At 38.6% G+C, this 18953-nt stretch overlaps 2 protein-coding genes across 6 annotated transcripts; one reads left to right on the top strand and one right to left on the bottom strand.

Annotated features, from left to right (window-relative positions):
• The first annotated feature begins 151 nt into the window (after positions 1 to 151).
• srsf4 (serine and arginine rich splicing factor 4) lies at positions 152 to 7498 on the top strand. 4 transcript variants are annotated; one of them, XM_059349436.1, is made up of 7 exons: positions 152 to 325; positions 2084 to 2226; positions 2526 to 2573; positions 4062 to 4168; positions 4879 to 5093; positions 5207 to 5284; positions 6563 to 7498. In XM_059349436.1, the coding sequence occupies exons 1-7, from the start codon at positions 219 to 221 to the stop codon at positions 7074 to 7076; spliced, it is 1212 nt and encodes a 403-aa protein (XP_059205419.1). In that variant the 5' UTR covers positions 152 to 218; the 3' UTR covers positions 7077 to 7498. The 4 variants fall into 4 exon arrangements, with proteins under 4 accessions (XP_059205419.1, XP_059205421.1, XP_059205418.1 ...); XM_059349438.1 differs by lacking the exon at positions 2526 to 2573; XM_059349435.1 differs by lacking the exon at positions 152 to 325 and having other exon boundaries at positions 335 to 2226.
• Positions 7499 to 8285: 787 nt separating this feature from the next.
• msto1 (misato mitochondrial distribution and morphology regulator 1) lies at positions 8286 to 18415 on the bottom strand. Of its 2 annotated transcripts, none has more exons than XM_059349433.1 (14): positions 18221 to 18415; positions 16762 to 16891; positions 16572 to 16641; positions 15795 to 15870; positions 15438 to 15495; positions 15176 to 15329; positions 14052 to 14166; positions 13799 to 13933; positions 12646 to 12798; positions 12000 to 12131; positions 11730 to 11914; positions 10662 to 10766; positions 8963 to 9075; positions 8286 to 8863 (listed from the first exon to the last, which is right to left on the bottom strand). In XM_059349433.1, exons 1-14 carry the CDS (start codon positions 18302 to 18304, stop codon positions 8604 to 8606), a joined length of 1770 nt encoding a protein of 589 aa, XP_059205416.1. In that variant the 5' UTR covers positions 18305 to 18415; the 3' UTR covers positions 8286 to 8603. The 2 variants fall into 2 exon arrangements, with proteins under 2 accessions (XP_059205416.1, XP_059205417.1); XM_059349434.1 differs by having other exon boundaries at positions 15176 to 15326.
• Positions 18416 to 18953: the final 538 nt, after the last annotated feature.

Here is an 18953-nt window from a genome sequence, read left to right as displayed (position 1 = left end):
AAGCAAAAAACTCCCTGAGAGAGTTAATAGATAATTCACCTGGAGATACTGGAGCTACCTGACAGACTTAACTCAGGCCAGTACAGCCCGCTGTAAATGAAGCCCCGCCCCCTGTAGCCGCGACCTATTGTATCAAAGGAGCGCGTGTATGTGTCTGTGCAGCCTCGCGCCTCCTCTCTGTGCTCGTGCGGGTTTAGCACAAACACAAAGCTACCAAGATGTCGAGGGTTTACATCGGCAGACTGAGCTACAGGGCCCGAGAAAAGGACGTGGAGAGGTTCTTCAAGGGCTACGGGAAGATACTCGAAGTCGATCTGAAAAATGGGTAACGTTGATGTTCGTTTGTACACTTTGTACCGTTGATGGTGAAGATAACGTGCGGACGGTCCGGGCCTCGTTGATCGGAGCGGCCTGCTAATGCTACATAGCTAGCACCGTAAATATTCAACAATACAATCTGTCGCGGTTGTGATCTATGCGAAGATCTTGGTTTTGCTTGTGAAGCTCTTGTTTTTTCTCGACGCCGTGTTAAAATAAATGCTGGTGTTTGTGAGCCGCAGCGTGACGTTTTCCTGTCTCGATGGCGGCTAACTAGCCAGCTAAGGTTAGACGTGGCAATGTCACAGGCGGCTACACGCGTTTTTACCTTTAGATCGGATCCACCGTATTTATTAGAAACAATAACAATATAGTTCAGCTACAAGCATGCATTAAGTTTAAGTTGTCTTCCGGTTTGCTTCAACATGTGGCCAGGGGTGTGTAGAGGTAATTTAGTCTCATCGTGCAAGTTACTTCCTTTATTCGTGTTTTCCGCGGCTGCAAAGGACGATAAGTTTCATCATCGATTGGTCGTTTGGGCTAATAATTGTGAGGACAAAAGGTAACTGCACCACAAAACCATAAAAAGGTGAATATATTCAAGCTGCGTGTTTTGCCTAACCACCAGTCCATATTAAGGATTCAGTTTACGTAATAGAGGACAAAGAAGCTGCATATATTCATATTTAAGGAAGTGGATATGGTGATTTTGTGGTTGTTGTAGTCGCTGCTCAAAAAATGGCCTCTTCAATTTATACAGTTGTGTACTGAGTAATTAACTGACATTTTAGATTTCGAGAAGACACGTTTTTTATTGATGTAAAAATGCCATTTTGATGAAAGTATTGTGGTGCTGCAGATATTTGCAGCCTACAGGTTATATTCTACAGATTTAAGGAAATAAGTCTTAAGTTTCAGTTACAAACCCATCATTCTTGTTTAAATCGTCTTGCAGTTGGCTTCAACATGTGGCCAGGGGTGTGTAGAGATAATTTAATATTCAGCAAGGGCTGGAGCAAGTCTCTCAACGTGCAGGTTACTTCCTCTTTTAGTGTTATCCACTGCTGCAATGGAGGATTATTTTCATCATAGATTAATGGCTTGGTTTTTTTATAAAATATGTATGAAAAATAGCCAAGGCTCCACAAGCCAATGTTGAAAATACTGAAGCTGCATGTTTTGTCTTGTCCAAGTTCGTTTTCAGTTTACATAATAGAAGAAGAGGATGAAGGAAATAAACTGCATGTATTCATATTTGAAAATGCGGAACTGATGACTTGTTTTTTTGCTAAATAATGACCAAATTCCTTAAATATCAAATTTGTGCTGATTAATTTCTTGATGCCTAACTAGTCTTTAAATGTCTCGTCATTATCAAGCATGCAATATCCAAACTGCAGACACAATATTGTTCAGGGTATAATGTGTGAGATATGCAGCCTCCATTATACTCTATAAATTAAGGGGAAATAAACATTTCTTGACACAGATCCTCGTAAAAAAAATACCACCATTATCATTTTTATGATCACAAAATCATCGGTTTAGGAGTTGTAATGATGCAAGAGCTGTACATTGGTATCATATTTCTGTTGCACTGAAACTTGAACCCACATACATAGTTTTTAGGAAGTGCGACATAGCCTATGACAAACTTTTTTTCCCCTGACTATGTCGGGGTGGTTCACTGTGTACAGTTCTGTTGTAAAGATCATCGAAATCCTTTGTTGCAACTCTGTGTTAAAACATGTTTTCTGTTGTATAGATATGGGTTTGTTGAATTTGATGACCCCCGTGATGCTGATGATGCTGTGTATGACTTGAACGGCAAGGAGTTGTGTGGGGAAAGGGTCATTGTGGAGCACACCAAGGGACCCCGTCGTGATGGAGGTTACGGTGGAGGAAGAAGTAAGTGTCCTTTTGATAATTGTTTATTTCACAAGAATAATGTCATTCATAAGGGATTTCATTCATTACAGGGAACCATTAATCTAAATTTCAAAGGGGCAAAATGTAAAGCTTGTCCTTGGTGGCTGATGTGCATTCAATTTATATCCTAGTGTTTGTATAACAAATTGTGTTTACCTCGATAGTTTGATTTGACTTTATTATAACCCCACAAAGAAATTGGCCAGTCAAATATAGACACTAGTAGTAGCTTTTGATATCTGATATTTCTGATCATTCTGTATCCAACTTTTGAATAGAAATGTCGTCTGACTCAGGGGAAAATGGAAGCAGGCAACAACAAAAAGGTGGGGATCCTCGCACTGGGTGATTAGTCCAGTTTTTTTTGTTTTTCTCCAGTTACAATTTTTGGCTTTCAACAACAATGAAAACATGATAGATTGTGTCTTGGGTTTAAACATGTGCACATATTTATTTATTTATTTATGTATTTAAAGCTGTCTCCAAAGTCAATAAGTAATTGTGTGTTCTAATAAAGCAGCCATTCTGGAACCAGACGACATGAAGCCATGAAGTAGAAAATAAGTTCAATTTGTCTTGTTCTGTTTGAGTTTTCTTTAAATGAAAGCCAGTTGTTTTTAGTTCAGTATTTGTCTTTAAGTCACACACACACAACCCATCCACACCCACTCATCTTAGTTTCATCTGTGTTTACTATTGTTCTGGCCTCGTCAAGCGCACCAGGTTTTTCGATTGGCATGTCTCGGTTTCAGGATAGGGCACTCAAGAGCAGCACTTTTGTTTTGAATTGTCTTGTAAATGTATTAGCATACAGTGTACGAGAACCACTCTCATTACAGCACTTAACAGTTTTTGTCACCAACGTGAACAACTGTAGGCGTGGAAGGAGATTTCCATATCAGTCGCTACATGTGATGAATAAATTTGTGCACCAGAGCCACCAATGACTTGAAAAACATCTTGGGTTAGCATTTGATGGATTTAAAATGCACCTTTATTGTGAATATGTGATGGGGAAATGGCTTACTGATGGAAAGGATATAAATGTCATAATTTGAATACTGTAAAATAACTATTTGATTGTTAAATATATTGTAATCTATTGATGTCTTATTCCGTTTTTTATTTTATTTAAAATGATTGTCAATTTAAAGGTAAAGATTTAACAAAGAACCTCAATGTTTTAATTGAAAGAGTCCTTTGCTGACTGCCTGCCCCTATTGCTGGCCATGGTGTCCCCCCTTTCCAAGAGTGTGGTTTGACCATTCTGGGCCCCTGGGCAGACCAAAAAAGGGAGCCATTGTGAATGAAGACCGCTTTTCCCATTAGGCCCAGGCCGGGTGGTGAGGATGCCATGGGGTTAGGAACAGATGTGGGTTCAGCTCTTATAGGTGCCTGAAAAAAAGAACATGTTTTGTAACAGTGTAATGTTTTTAGATAGGATAGCTTAGATACTTGCTTTAGTTCACCGTAAGTACTTCCTCGATCAGTTATGTTTTTGAATTTTTTTTTTGTTCCTTTCTTATTTAGAAAATAGGCCTATTGAATTTTTTTTTACCAAAATTGAATGAGCTACAAATGACTTGTATAGGTTTAAATTAAGTTTTTAATTTGTAGAGAAATAGGTTTTTAAATTGTTTTTTTTTCTTTTTATAAGTCTTTTCACCTTTGCTTTTTCCCTTCTTTGTTTCCTTATCCCAAATGAATATTGATTACATTTTCTAGTATGTAGCTTGGAGTTTAGTATAAATGCACCATCACAGTTTCTTTTTGGTACTCATTTTTTTCCTGTCCTTTCCTTGTTACCTTATAAGGTGGATATGGGCGCTGGGGAAGAGACAGATATGGTCCACCTATAAGGACAGATTATCGGCTCATTGTTGAGAATCTTTCCAGCCGCTGCAGCTGGCAGGACTTGAAGGTATGAAGCTTTTTTTCTTGCATAACATGTTAAGGAATTAATGTCCAGAGTCCAAAAGCAGCACACCATTAATGTTATGTTACATAATTCATCTGCTGTTAAGTTCTTAAGAACTTTGTATTTAAAGCTACAAATACACAAACTGTCAGACCAGTTTTACAAGTTGAAACCAAACACAATTCCTCAGAGCTGTCTTGGTTAATGATGCATTTCCACAGCAGTTACAAGGAATATTGAAATAGATAATCCCTGTGCACACAAGAAATTCACCACTTAAAAAAAAGCTACAGTAGTCCTCAAACTGTGCAACTACAGATCACTCATTGTAGAAGCTGCAGAAATGTCTGTTTACACAAATATTTCAACACCAACCTTTTCAAAAAGGTTGGTGTGGATTTCAAATAGGGAGGCTGTGTTTGCACGGTAGAACTAGTCCATCGCTGGTGGAGAACTTTGGTGAAAAAGTAATTTAGTCGCAAATAAACTAATGTCTCCAGATATTTTGATATGATAAAGTTTGTTAGTAATATTTGCATTGCATTTTAAAAGTTTTAAGTTGAATTGTCTAGAATATTTTGCATTTAATTGTAGTCAATGTGCAAAAACCTTTCCAAATTTTGGTTTTCTGACATGTCTTAGATTTTTCTTCTGAACTGGGCACATCAAGTCATCACATCCCCTCTGATCACTGTGTTTTCTTTTCTCTAAAGGACTACATGAGGCAGGCAGGGGAGGTGACTTACGCTGACACCCACAAAGGCCGGAGGAACGAGGGGGTGATCGAGTTCAGGCTCTACTCCGACATGAAGAGGGCTCTGGAGAAGCTCGATGGCACAGAAGTGAACGGCAGGAAGATCCGGCTCATCGAGGACCGCCCTGGAGCCAGACGCCGGCGCTCTTATTCTCGCAGTCGCAGCCATTCCAGGTTAGAAACTTGACTGTTCACATATCAAAGCAGCACTTCCCACAGTCATCTTTTTAGAGAAATATTTTTACAATTAAAACGATGCGACTGTTGCTAATTGTTTGTTTCCTCAGGTCCCGATCCAGGAGCCGCAGGTCTCGCAAGAGCCGCAGCCGCAGTGAGAGCAGCAGCCGAAGCCGCTCCCACTCCAGGTGAGTAACCAAAACTCTATCACAGGGGATATCAGGCTGAATACATGACTACAGGGGTGGAAACAACACAAAAGTCATGGTTTGGGATTTGCAGAAAAGACCTCAAATACATAAGAGTAGATAAAAGTAAACTGACTTAAGAAGCTATTTTATTAATGGTTTGTTTTCAGTTTAAATGCACACGCATCCTTTTCCAGTTGCTGAGTCTAAACTGTGCATCCGATCTTCCAAAAGCCACTACGTGCTAAACCTCAAGCATCTCAGCAGCTGCCTATAAAACCCACATTAAGAAATTCACTCCAGTAACTGTAAGATGAGAGCTCTTGTTTCTAGGAATAGATTTCTAAAGTTCACAGGTGCACGCACTGCTGTACGTGAAGCCTACAGGTGGTGACAGCAAGTAGTAGCCTGATATCTACAGCTGTTTAATCCAAGCAGGCAGGGACTACATGGCCTGGTCTCTCTGTCCACTGATAGCTCATCCACCTGCCATAAAGACATGAAAGACTGAATGTCTCATGAAAACAAGACTCTCAGCTTGCGTTTAAATTGACTCAGTCATCTTTTTCTTTAATGGTGCAAAACCTTTTAAAAATAGAACAGTTATAAATAAGTGTTCTGTTAGAATTTAATGATAAACATTGATACAGTTGTGGCACACTTAAAAAATTACCTTACACTGAATAAACCAATATTCAAGTGTACTAAAATACAACAAATTCCTTATTAAATTAAAAGTAAAGGAAGGAAATTATTTCACTAAACAGGACAATAAAGGCAAAATAAAAGTTTAAAAATGTGTTAATTTGAGTTTTAAAGATGATGTCAAGTCTTTACCTTGTCTAGGTAATCGTCTAAATAGCGCTCCAAAGTAATAGTAAAATTTTGCAAGAAATAACTGGCATGGCCATCTTCGTTGGTGTCGCTTTCACCTCAAGATATTTTTTACAGACAATGACTATTATTTTAAGCCACGGTTTTAAGATGAAAAATTGTTTATAAAAGTTCATCTCAATTTGCTGTAATTAATCACTTAACAGCCTAAAAAGTTACATCATTAGAGAGCAGCTTTGTACCGATACTTTCAACTAACTCAACAAAAAAGCCTGACTGCCATGTTAGTGTTTTTTATGGTTTATTGTGGAATTGGATTGTGTTAATGTTGCAATGTTAAATTTAGTAAATGATATATTGTGCAGCTTTAGTTTGGACAGTTTTAAGAGGAAGTGAGGCACAGAAAATTAAACGCTAAGTTGAACTGTCTGATTTTGTCCACAGAGCGGCGTCCCGCTCCCGCAGCCGATCTCGTAGCAAGAAGAATAAGCTCAAGGTCAAGAAGGAGGAAGAAGAGCGCAGCAACGGCGCTCAGAAGAATAAAGACCGCAGCAGGAGCCGCAGCCCCAAGAGCCGCAGCCCTAAGAGCCGAAGCCCCAAGAGCAAAAAGATCAAGAAAGACGGGAGGAAGAACAAGAAGGACGAGTCCCGGTCCAGATCTCGCTCTCATTCCAGGTCTCGTTCCAGATCGGGCATCAAGGATCGCTCCAGGAAGTCCAGCTCAAAGGGCTGCGAGCAGCCCAAGAGCGACGACGAGGGCGGCGAGCCTGAGAGGGGCTCTCACTCCCGTTCACACTCACCCATGGAATCCAGAGCCAGGTCTAAATCAAAGTCCAAATCTAAATCCCGTTCCCCTTCCCCCGCCAAAGCCCGCTCCCGCTCCCGATCCGCCTCCCGTTCAGAGTCCCGCTCCAAATCCCGCTCCCAGTCTCGTTCTCGCTCCCGTTCCCGCTCTTAGTTCAGATTTTGGACTGTTTGTCACAAGCCCTTATCCCCGCGTCTCCCCCTGCCCTCCGTTTACATTCCCCGAACCCAGAAAAACAGCAACACTACCCCTGCCTCCTGTCTTTTGATAAATAGCTGTAGAATACCAGGCACTCGTGCTCGATGTCTTTTATGCGCACGCAACTCCATTTCATTTGACTTTTTTCCTCGACATATTTTTTCATTAGAGCTGTCTCGTACGGGGGTGTTTGTAAATTAACAGGGTGCAATCTCAGTTTTATAAGTTTAAATGATGGTATGTGTCTTAGCCTTTTTTTAAAAATCAAAATGTAGAAGCATACTGTTTGGTCAGGGTGGGAACATGTTTTAACATCTCCACCTTTTGTGAAATCCTTGTATCGTTTTATTTCAGATTAAAAAAAAATGCCTGTTCTACATGTGTCATTGGATTTGTGTTTTTTTTTTAATTTTGTCAGTGATATACAGTATTTATCTGAAATGATTGTGATGATCAATGACTTCTGTGGGACATTTGAAGCAAAAAAGGCCCAAACTATACTTTTTTTCTTTAAGATTTACATCAGTAGGAAGTAATGGGCTTGGGCAGAACAGGGACTCACTTGAGAGCCATTATTTTATTTTCAAGAACTAATTTCCAACGGTAGTTTGTACCATAGTTTAATGTCTAAAACCTACAAATTTGTCAGTGTTTTCTCTAGTTTTGTGGAAGACTTCGGTGTACATATTTGGCTGGGATGTTTGGGGGTCCTCTCCAAAGAAAATATTTTTTTCAATTTAATGTGCAATTTCACATGTTTTTGGACCATTATGTGTACAAAAAGTTGAAAAAGCTACGGCAGATAATGCATAAGAACCAAAAAGCTTAAAGACACAAGTTTAAGGAAGTCCCCTGGGTACAAATTACAACCTTTAGATCTGGGAGTAAAGTCTTTTTATGCTCATTGTTTTTACATTTATTTGGCTTAAATGGGGCCTAAACCTAATCATTAATACAATGGTATAGAAACCTCTATGTATGTTTAAATAGCGTGAACATTTTTTTTAAATTTTGTTAAAACAACTTTTTCATGTTTCTTTTTCCAGTTTGGCAGCAATATGCTGAAGTCATTTGCCATCCAACACTCACACATTCTGTGTATTAACTCTTAATGAGTAAATAGTCAGAGCCACATGTGCCCAAAACAGAGTCATGACAAATATCTCAGTGTTAAGCGCTTCATTTTATAGATTATACTTGGTATAAAAGTTACTTACAGATAAACAGTCATTTTAAGGAATTGTAACCACAGTCCATACAGTCAGTCGCATGATGCTACATCCATCACCTCACTGGATAATACACATGTAGAGGTCTAACTTCTGAATATTCCCTCTTTTGTGTCTATTTTTATTGTGTGGGAAACTTTTTGCCTCCTGTCCTGTTCCTTCACACATCGGAGCACAGCTCCTCTCCATCACTCTCTGTTTGAGCGCATGCAGGCTGGTAAAGCAGAGGGCAGTCTATCCACATCACGGCCTGTCAGTCATCGTCATCCTCTGAGGAAGAGGAGCACATCACCCCGCCGCTGTCGTCACGGTAACACCGGGCCAGTAGGCGCAGCTGCTCCAGGGCGTCTTCATAGTCGGACATCTCGGGTCCCTGGGAGAGGAAGCTGGGGGCCACGCGGCGGATGTCTAAGGTGCTGACGCCACGATGCATCTCGGAGAGCCAGGGGCCGAGTGCAGGCCCCGACTGGAGCGACGTCATGACGGGCACAGAGGAGACCACAGGGGCCGGGGCTGCAGAGGGGGAGGATTATTTTATATAAAACCATCAAATCCACGCTGGAGGAAAGTTTATTTTTAAAGCTACAAAAGTAAAATGTAAATGAAGCTTACAGTCAGGAGGAGGAGGCTCGCTCTGCAGGAAGCCCTGAGCACAGAGCGACTGGCTGAATATCTGAGGGAACGGCGGCGTCAGCTTACTGGGGGTCGACACCAACTGAAGAGCCCTGAGAGGGAAAACAGGAGAGGAGAGCAGTGTTGGGTTTATAGGATACTTAGGATCTTTTGAAGTTATACTTTGGAGAAGCAGGCAGGAGCTTAGCAACGTTCTGCTGTGGACGGGCAGCAGCAAAATGTGTTCAAGTGCATGCAATATTAAAGTTATTTTTACTGCTTTACCGTGCCGTCAGACAGCCCTTCCTGACAGGGAACTGTCCTCTTCAAAGCCACCAGACTCCATTGACAAAACAGTAATTTTACCTCACAGAACACATGAATTTCTGGTCTCCCACTGCCTCCATCAGTTAGTTTGTGTTATTGTGTGAATTAGGTGTTTTAAAGAGTTAGTTAGGATTCACCAAAGTCACAATAATTGTTCTGTGAGGTAAATCTAATTTTTTTTGTCTAGTTGCTTAGAAAACAGATTGAGTTCCCGGTCAGAAATGACTGTCTGGTAAGTTTAAGCGGTAAAAAAACAACAACAAATAATACACTTAGTATCTCAATTCCAAATATATTGGGATGCAGTGTAAAACGTTAATAAAAACCGAATGCATCAACCTGATCTCATACTATCTAACTCTCAATATAACATGATAGCTTTTACATGACTTCTAGCACGCAGACTGATTTTTACTAAACTGGAAGCAGGCTCGACCCCCGACTCACTCTGCCCTTTTGAATGATGTTATGCAACATTTACAATTAGAAAAAAATGAAATTCTCATTGAGAGATTGTAAAGACAAATTCTATCAAATCTGGCACCCCTTTATAAATTACTTCAACATAAGCAAACCAACACTTCCCGCCATTTAACCTGATGTTAATATGAAGACAACACTGAGCTATTCGATACCCTCTTCCATTTCTGTCGCATCTCATGTTTTTGTTTTTTGTTTGTATTCTTTGGTGTTTATACGTGTCATAATCTGTTTTTGTCTTTAACTCTGAAACTCAAATTAAAAGTGTTACAAAAATGCATCATATTCAGTGTGTATTTTCAAAAGCATAAAGCACAAAGCCTGCTTCTCCAGACTGTGGGAGTGCTGACTGCCCTCTACTATAGGTGTTACACTGACTATAGATTTAAAAACATCTGGACTGTCCCATTAAACTATATTCAGGGTTCGTCGTACTTTAGCAGTGGTCAAATTCAAGCATTTTTCAAGGACTTTCAAGGTCCATTTTCAAGCTTTTACAGTATCTTACACCTGTTATAAATTGTTTTAGACGAGTACTTGCACACTAAAAGGGGGAGATTTCACTTAACCGTACCAACAGCGATGGTATTACACTTTTAGGAGGAACGGTCTTCATTTCAGATAGGATACTCATTATTTTTTACATTGAACGTGTGATTATCTGTAGTCTATAGATGGAGTCAGATTAGTCAGATTGCAAGCGAAATACAGTAAGAATTTCAAGCATTTACAAGCACTTCATCCAAAATCCAAGCACTTTTTAAATCCTGAAAATACATTTAAATGCACCCGTTTAAAAGCACCTGTATGAACCCTGGATATTTTCCCCCCCTAACGAAACAGATAAAACAGTTTTTTTTAGTTCACAGCATGTGACAGTGTGAGGACTCACAGAGGAGCTGTAGGATAGAAAGAGCTGATGTAGGAGGCCAGGACGTCTTCCCCGCTGTGGAGGCTGTGCAGAGGAGTGGGTGGCTGCGTCCCTGGAGCCAGAGAGCTGGTGGAATAAAGGTTATTTTAGCAACACATGAAAGAGGATTCCAGTTAATGAGACGGTTGGGAAAATATCTGTTTGTAAACAGAGTGAAAGGTAACATGATTCTACTACGTTTAAGTGGTATTTTTATGCTTTTTTTTTTATTATCAGGATGATATTGTGAATTGCAATTATTTTCAGCCAGGATAATCATGACTTTAAAAAAATATTTTTATATCATCCTGTGCCTACTAACGATCACTCAAAATATTACAGTTCAAAACTATAATCCAGTCTGCTTTCAATACAAGTTATTTCCCCCACCCCTTCACATTTTTGGCCTTTTTCATTGAAAGTCTATATAAACACCTGTACACCACTGAAAATAATAACGTTTAGTTTCTTATGGTGTGCAGATATTTAAAAAACAGTCCGTTTCACTGGTTTTCTCATCTCAAAATATGCAAAAGCAAACTACAAGGGGTGTTGTGATACACTGGTATCTGTGATAATAGTGATGTTTAAAAAATAAATAAAAGAGCTTAAAAATACATAGATAAAATAACTGCTCTGGACAATTTATAATAAATGCCTTACTGTCTTTACCTGTATTTTACTGGGTTTTTTTTAACCTTTTATTATTCCTACTGTTTTTATTAGGGACTGGATGGTTGTTTTATGTATTTGTGAATGTTTAATGTCTCATGTGTGGGATGCTCTGATATTCCCTGAGAAATGTTTTTTTCATTTTGCACTGTGCAACTGCTGCTTTGCAAAATGACAATAAAAGGTTTTTCTCCACCTCCCAACACCTTTATTTAAGTGTATTTAATTTGCCAAAAAAAGAGCCAAAACACAAAATAAACTAAATTTCACTCATAGCATTTCTTTTTCCCCAAAATTTCCACAATAATATTGCACTAAAAATCTGATATAGGGACAGCCCTACTCTTTAGGTTTTAAATGTGTTCAGAAAATGCTGACCTGGTTAGTCTCTGGCCCTCGTAGCCTTTCAGCGTCGCCCACTGGCCGTAGCATCGACCGTCACCGGGTTCGGAGCACGCCGATAGAGGTTTCCAGGGTAAAGCGTCAGCGCAGGCACTCAGGGCATCAGGGAGGGAGCTGCCGTGCATCATGGGGAGGGGGACGGCACCGTAAGCAGCCACCACCTAGGATTTAAATTACACCCGTCATCATGAGCTCAGAGCCTTGTCTACAGAGACGTGTAGGATTAATCCAGCAGCAGGAAATCACCTTTCTACCCGATACTGTGAGTGTGTCCGCCACCTGCCACATGGGGACGCTGTTGTTCCTCAGCCTGTAGGGCAGAGTGAGGGCATCGAGGGCCAGAGCCAGCACAGAGCTGGAGTGGTACCACAGTGAGGGCTGAGAGAGAGAAATAAGAGCCAAACATATAATTAAACAATGACCAGATCAGATATGTTCATACGCATAGAAATAATGTCCTCAATCATATCTGAACTATATACAGGGTTCGTATACTTTAGCAGTGGTCAGATTCAAGCATTTTTCAAGGACTTTCAAGGTAAATTTTCAAGCTTTTCCAGTATCTTACACCTGTTGTAAATTGCATGTTTTAGATGAATACTTACATACTAAAAGGGGGAGATTTCATTTAATCATACCAACAGCGATGGTATTACACTTTTAGGAGTAACAGTCTTCATTTCAGATAGGCTACTCATTATTGTTACATTGAACATGTGATTAACTATAGTCTATAGATGGATATAGTCAGATTGCAAGAGAAATACAGTAAGAATTTCAAGCATTTACAAGCACTTCTTCCAAAATCCAAGCACTTTTTAAACCTTGAAATTCAAGCATTTTCAAGGATTTCAAGCACCCGTACGAACCCTGTAAATAATTATAAACTCACATCATAGTTTAGGTGGGGGAACATTGTGGCAGGAGAGGGTCGTCTGCCGAATCCACCTCTCAGAGTCAGTGGGCAGAAGAAGGAGCTGTGACTGGCCATGTGGACCGTCCCTAATATGCAGTTCAACATGTGGTAAACGTCCTTCATCGGAGTCTGGATGAACAAAAAGAATACAACAGGAAGGACTTCTTAAACCAGTAAGTTTGTGGTTAGATGCCTTGTAGCACCCTATAACGGAATAACTTCCGGATGATGTAATAACGCCTGGAAATGTAATAAAATTTGCACTCAACTCGTATGTAAAATGTAATAAAAAAAATAATGTACTAACTTCACCAATAATGTAATGAAGTACCCTGACTGATATTTGGTTATTCTATCACTTTCAATGTCAAATTGATATCTTACCCTATGTCAAGTGACATAGTGGTCAACTGACATGCTGTCATACTTACAGTATATTATGAGATTTACTTGTATAAATAAAGATTAAGTAAAAATGTCAGCATCAAAATGACAAAACTTGATAACAACTGACATGGTTATTTTTCAAACTCCTTTTTGGGGTTTATACAGGGTTTCTGAAGTTGTCTGTTGTTTCTAAGATTTAAAGATTTAAATCCTGTTTTATTGACGTGACATAATTTCTGCAACGCTTACTGCTGGTAATGTCAGTAACATGTTTATATCGGATTTTCCATTATACAGTCACTACTCTCGTTATGAAAAATATGCTTTTGATATGTTAATTCATTTTATTCTATTATTGGTGATGTTATTACATCATTGGGTTTTATTACATTTTCGATCAAGTTAAGTGCAAATTTTATTACATTTTCAGGCGTTAATACATTATCAGGAAGTTATTACATTTTTGGGTGCTACATGCCTGAGAGATTATGATGCTGAACAACACTTGTCAGCATGTGTGTTTGCCACAAAGTTTATTCTCTGCAGATATCCAAAATCCAATGCAAAAATCCAATTTCTCAGCAGACACAATGGAGATGCTGACTACCAGGTTGGCCTACAAAAATACATCATTTCGTTTGCTCTCTATAAGTACAGAAGCCCATTTACAAAACATCTAACTTTACACAACAACTAAAAACAAAAACACTGATGGTTTAATCATCCAGAGTTTTTGACTCACTGAATCCGGGTGACTGACGGGAGCTAACCCCCAGGTGAGGATGCCTCTTCCACCATAAGAGTCCTGTAGCATCTCTGTGACCTTTGACCCCAGGCCTGAAAAACCATCAGCCAGGTCACACAAAATCTGGAAACCCTGGAATGGGAACAGGATGAAAAGGTTTAAACTGGAATAATTAAAAACTGGGAAATTTATATCCATTTTTATTACATATTTTTAATACAATACAGTACAGAAAAAAACAATGACGTACCTGAAGGTAATCACACTCTTCTACAAAGAAATGCAGTTTGTCCTCCAGCTGCTCCAGCACCGACCCCTGCAGCAGAGCTTCTCCCTGGCCAAAAGCCTCCAGACGATGAGCCTCCCTGGACACAAACACATTTATAAACCAAATCCATGTGTCTAAGGTACTTTGTGTCACAATTTACAAGTCAGTGTTTGAAGCAGCCCCATTGATCTATTGATTCCAATTGAAGAAATTAAAGTGAAGACAGATTATGATTGAGTCTTTTGTCCCAGAGTCACCAAAGTAAATATTGGACCTGTTTTTCCCAAACCACGTCTTCTGAACATTCTGACACAAAAATGGCATTTTTATGATAGACAAATCAGGAGAGAATTTACTTTTTTGAGACCTGTCTCTGTCTCAGTAACATATATAGCGTTAGAGTTATGCAAGTTTGCGAGACTGTTTAAAAAGCATCCTAGCCAACTAGTTCTCCAAATGCTCAATATGACTGTTAGATGTGTAAAGATCTAATGTGAGCATAAAAAATATAAATAAACCATTCTTGACTTTCACAATAATTCCAAACGAGTGGCGGTAGGGGCGACCACTGAGGAGAAGAGAAGTGTATACAATTTCATTGTCGTGGCAAAGCTTTAAATGTGCCATCTTCCTTATATCCAGTATCTTTGTTATAATTCATAATTGTAAGAAGAATTATAAGAACTATTTCATCATATAGTTTCTTATAGAGAGATCTCTGAAAATACAGGGGAACAGACATTTGAGAAGAATACCTGAGAGCTTTACTGCATTAGGCTGCATCCCATTACACAGTTATACCTTTAACATAACCTGGTGATTACACCTGTGCTTTTCTCCATGTTGAACTTTGGGCCACATCACAGTGTGTTACTATTTGGGTGACAATTGCAACAAGCTTTCGAGATTCAGCCCACAGAGAACAGACTGCCATTTAGTGTTTAAGCTCAAATCTGTGTGGAGCCTGACATCTACTGGAGAGAAGCTGGTACTGCAGCAGCTGGTCTTCGGTACCAAATGTTTTGATCCTTCTGGAGGAAAATGTAATTCAGCAGTTCCCTCATTTTGTTCAATAAAAGTGTATATAGTTGAATATGGCACTTTACCCGTCGTGGTTGTACTGGTGGATGACAGAGATGGTGCGAGGGTGCAGGTGGATCCTGAGGAAGTCGGACCAGACCTTCACGCTGCCCTCCAGCCTGTAGTGTGCTTGGACTCGAGCCAGCTGGTTGTTCACAGTATCCACACTCACTGCACCTGCTGATGGGAGAGATTTCTGAGCCAGTTTTATCACTCGCTGCTGGGTTTGACATTAAATCTTGTTCGTAAAGAAGAGTTTAAAAGAAGCTTTGTTAAGGTCTTTCTCACCTGAACAATGAGGCTGGGAATTGGAGTAAAAATCTGCTTCACCAAGAATCTCCCCTCTCTGGAGACAAAAAAGTTGTCAAGTTAAGGCACTTAACTGTTTATATCAAGCTACCCTGTACTGCAGAATGTTTCAAACAACTCGCTGCCAATTTGGTTGGGGAAGTGGTGGTTTTCTTTGGATTTTTGTGCCTCATACCAACATCAAAAGCAAAGCAATTTACACTTGATCAAGATACTTATTTAAATATAGAGAATCCAGTGTTATAAATGGCTTGGCATCACTGTCCAAAGACAATATTGTGATGGAAAATGTTTTGCATCATTAAGCTGCTTGTCAGTTTAATTCTTAATACTCACATCCAACCTGTCCAGATCTTCAAGAAAGGAGTTCTTCTCAGGAGGACTTTCTTTGTGCATCATGAGGCTTCCATTCCTGCCAAATGAAGCACATTTTTATCTTGTCAAAGACGAAAAATTGTTGTTTTAATATGGGCAATAAAATCTTACAAAGAAAAAGGAAACTTTTTAGATCCGATATACACGTTTGTTGTTGTTGTTGTTGTTGTGGAACTATTCCTTTACACCAAAACAAATGTGTAACAGACGGTGTTAAGCAAACAGCAGTGTAAGTGTTTGAGTGTTTAACCCTGGTGGCAGGTTTGAAAGGCTTGTTTCTTTTGAATAAAATCACAATTGCATAACCAAAAAACTGTAAAAAGGGAGATGATTTTCAATGACTCATGTTTGACGAACGCTTCAGTTAAGAAACATAACCAAATGTAAGCTCAGAATAGTGACATTTCCAAAATCACTTAATTCTTGAAGTCTCATTTTTCTGCCCAAAAATATGGCCTTTTCAATCACAAAATCTTGTATAAAACATTAAGCACTCATTACTGCTAACACTTGTAGGCACTAGAAAAATTGTTGTAAAGATTCAATTTTATTATAATTTTGATCATCACAATGAGTAAAATGTGACAGGAGCAAATAAAAAACACCCTGAAACTGCCTGGGATTCAGAGGGTTAAAGGTGTAATCATCAACTATTGATTCACTGCACATATAAAAATATTGGGCAGTAAAATCTGTACACAAACAGGCAATAATACACATACAGAGACTCTTATTTACCATGAGACAGCAGAGGTTTCCTTGCCGGTCTCATACAGACTTCCCTCCTGCCGTAGAGTCCGAAGACTTCCTGTTATAGACAGACAGGTGATTGAGCTTATCAACCATCATAACAACAAGAAAAGTAAAGCTGCACCAGCACGGATTATGTTTTCAGCAGTAAAGAAAGCATGTGAGAGGAAGAAGTTACCTTTGAGATCCATGGCGATGAGGCGAGGTGTGTGGGTCGAATGTCCTCCCAGAGTCTGTCCTTCACGAAACACGACATCGCTCTGGATTTCACCTGGTCGCGTCTCTGGATCGTACGACAAAGACGCATCCTGCAAACAAAGACACAAGCCCATCTTTATTTATCCGTCACAGAATATGAAGCAAAATGATAAAAAGAAAGAAAGAAAAAAAATACCACAATAGCTCATCAAAGAACAAATGAGAGTGAGATATTGGCATCAGAAGTGGTGAAAAAGTATTAATCCGATCAGCATCGAAACATTAAAACTGAAAGTATTTTTTTTTTTTAAATGACAGTTTGTTGGACATCACATTACATCTTATATATATATAAAAATATATATACACATTATTAAATCTAATCCCTATATTATTAACATTTACTCATAATAAATCTTGGATTAATGTCAAAGCATTGTCTGAAAATCAGAAAAATTTTTTATGTATCATAATGCTAAAAAAAATGTTTTACTGGAGATGTAAACATTTTCAGTGGTGGAAGTTTATTTACTACTATGTATCCACCCACATGACGTTTATATATTGTTTTTATTCTTGATATTGTTCTTTACTTTTATATTCTCCCTTGCTCATTTCATATATGGAGTCATGGAAAAAATTATTAGACCACCGTTTTTCATTAATTTTTTTTACATTGTTAATGCCTGATACAACTAAATATACATTTGTTTGGACAAATATAATGATAACAACAAAAATAGCTGATAATAGTTCAATTTAAGAGCTGATATGTAGCCATTTTCCATGGTTTTCTTCATAATGATTTTGGTAATTATCAAGAAAACCATTTGGTTTTGGTTTTTATCATTATATTTGTCCAAACAAATGTGCCTTTAGTTGTACCAGGCATTAAACTTAACAGACAAAATAAACAAGGATGGTCTAATCATTCTGATGTGACGGTGCAATTTCCCCATCGTGTGACAAGAATGGTTTATCTCCTCTTAAACAACAACTACCTTTGCAGAACATCTTCTGCAGCTGGGTGCAGGATACAGATGTTGACTGAGGATGTGACTCAACATCTCCATTATTTTAACAGAGGCTAACTCACTTCTATCTAACCCTACTGGAAGTAATCATGTGAAATGCTTTAACTGTATCTTCTGCCAGATTATCTGAATAATTTACGTCTAAAAATAAGATTATATGATCAGAAATAAACTGCTAACTTTACACTTGATAATTGGCAGCTTTAGCACCTTAAAGCCTGGAAGCGAACGCTGTTTTTGTTATAACTGCGTCAGCTTAATCATATCGCAGGTCTTCAGTGTGTTAAAATAGCCACAAAACGCTGCTGACATTAGTAAAATGTCTGTAACGTGGAGCAGAGTCTCTCTGAAGTTTGACAACACATGTGAAGCTAACGTTAGCTTAGCTTAGCGTTAGCCGCTTACCTGTAAATTCCACCAGTGAGTCCCGACAAAGTTTGAATAATGTCCCAACTGAAGAGTGATGACCTCCCTACAAAAGTTACTCATGGTGACTGGAGTCAACAAACACCATAAAACATAAAATAATCTGCTTCGAACATGATGTTCATGTTTGGAGATGACAACACAGACCGAACAGTGACAACCTAACCCTTATTGTGCCTCTCTCAAAAATGAGCTTCTGTGATTGGCTGAGAGAAGTCTATGAAGGAATGTGATTGGATGTACAAATGACGTCGGCGCCAAAGCCTGGTTTCACGGTGCCGTAACTTCACGTGCAGTCTTTCTGCAGCGAACATAAAAAATGGGGGGTGGGGGCATTTTTAAATTAAATTAAATTAAAATGGACGTTTTTTAAGCGTATTCCTGAATTAATATTTAGATATCCAAATAAATTAATTCCATATAAGTTACGTTACGTTTTTTGATGTAATCGTTTAAGAATAAATTGTTGGATGTGTTAATAATAATAATAATAATAATAACTATTATTATTATTATTATTATTATTATTATTATTATTATTATTATTTTTATTATTATAATAACAATAAAAAGAAGAAGAAGAAGAATACATGAAACACAACAATAATAATAATACCAATAATAAATGAAAACTATACAAATAAAAATTATATTATTAAGAATAATGTATTGGAATCAGAAAATAGTTTCATAGCAAAATTTATATAAATAT

This window comes from Centropristis striata, chromosome 14 (genome assembly GCF_030273125.1).
Source record: "Centropristis striata isolate RG_2023a ecotype Rhode Island chromosome 14, C.striata_1.0, whole genome shotgun sequence".
NCBI classification, from domain to species: domain Eukaryota; kingdom Metazoa; phylum Chordata; class Actinopteri; order Perciformes; family Serranidae; genus Centropristis; species Centropristis striata.
Note: the sequence above shows the minus strand (reverse complement) of the source record. Positions and strands in the feature narration are given on the sequence as shown.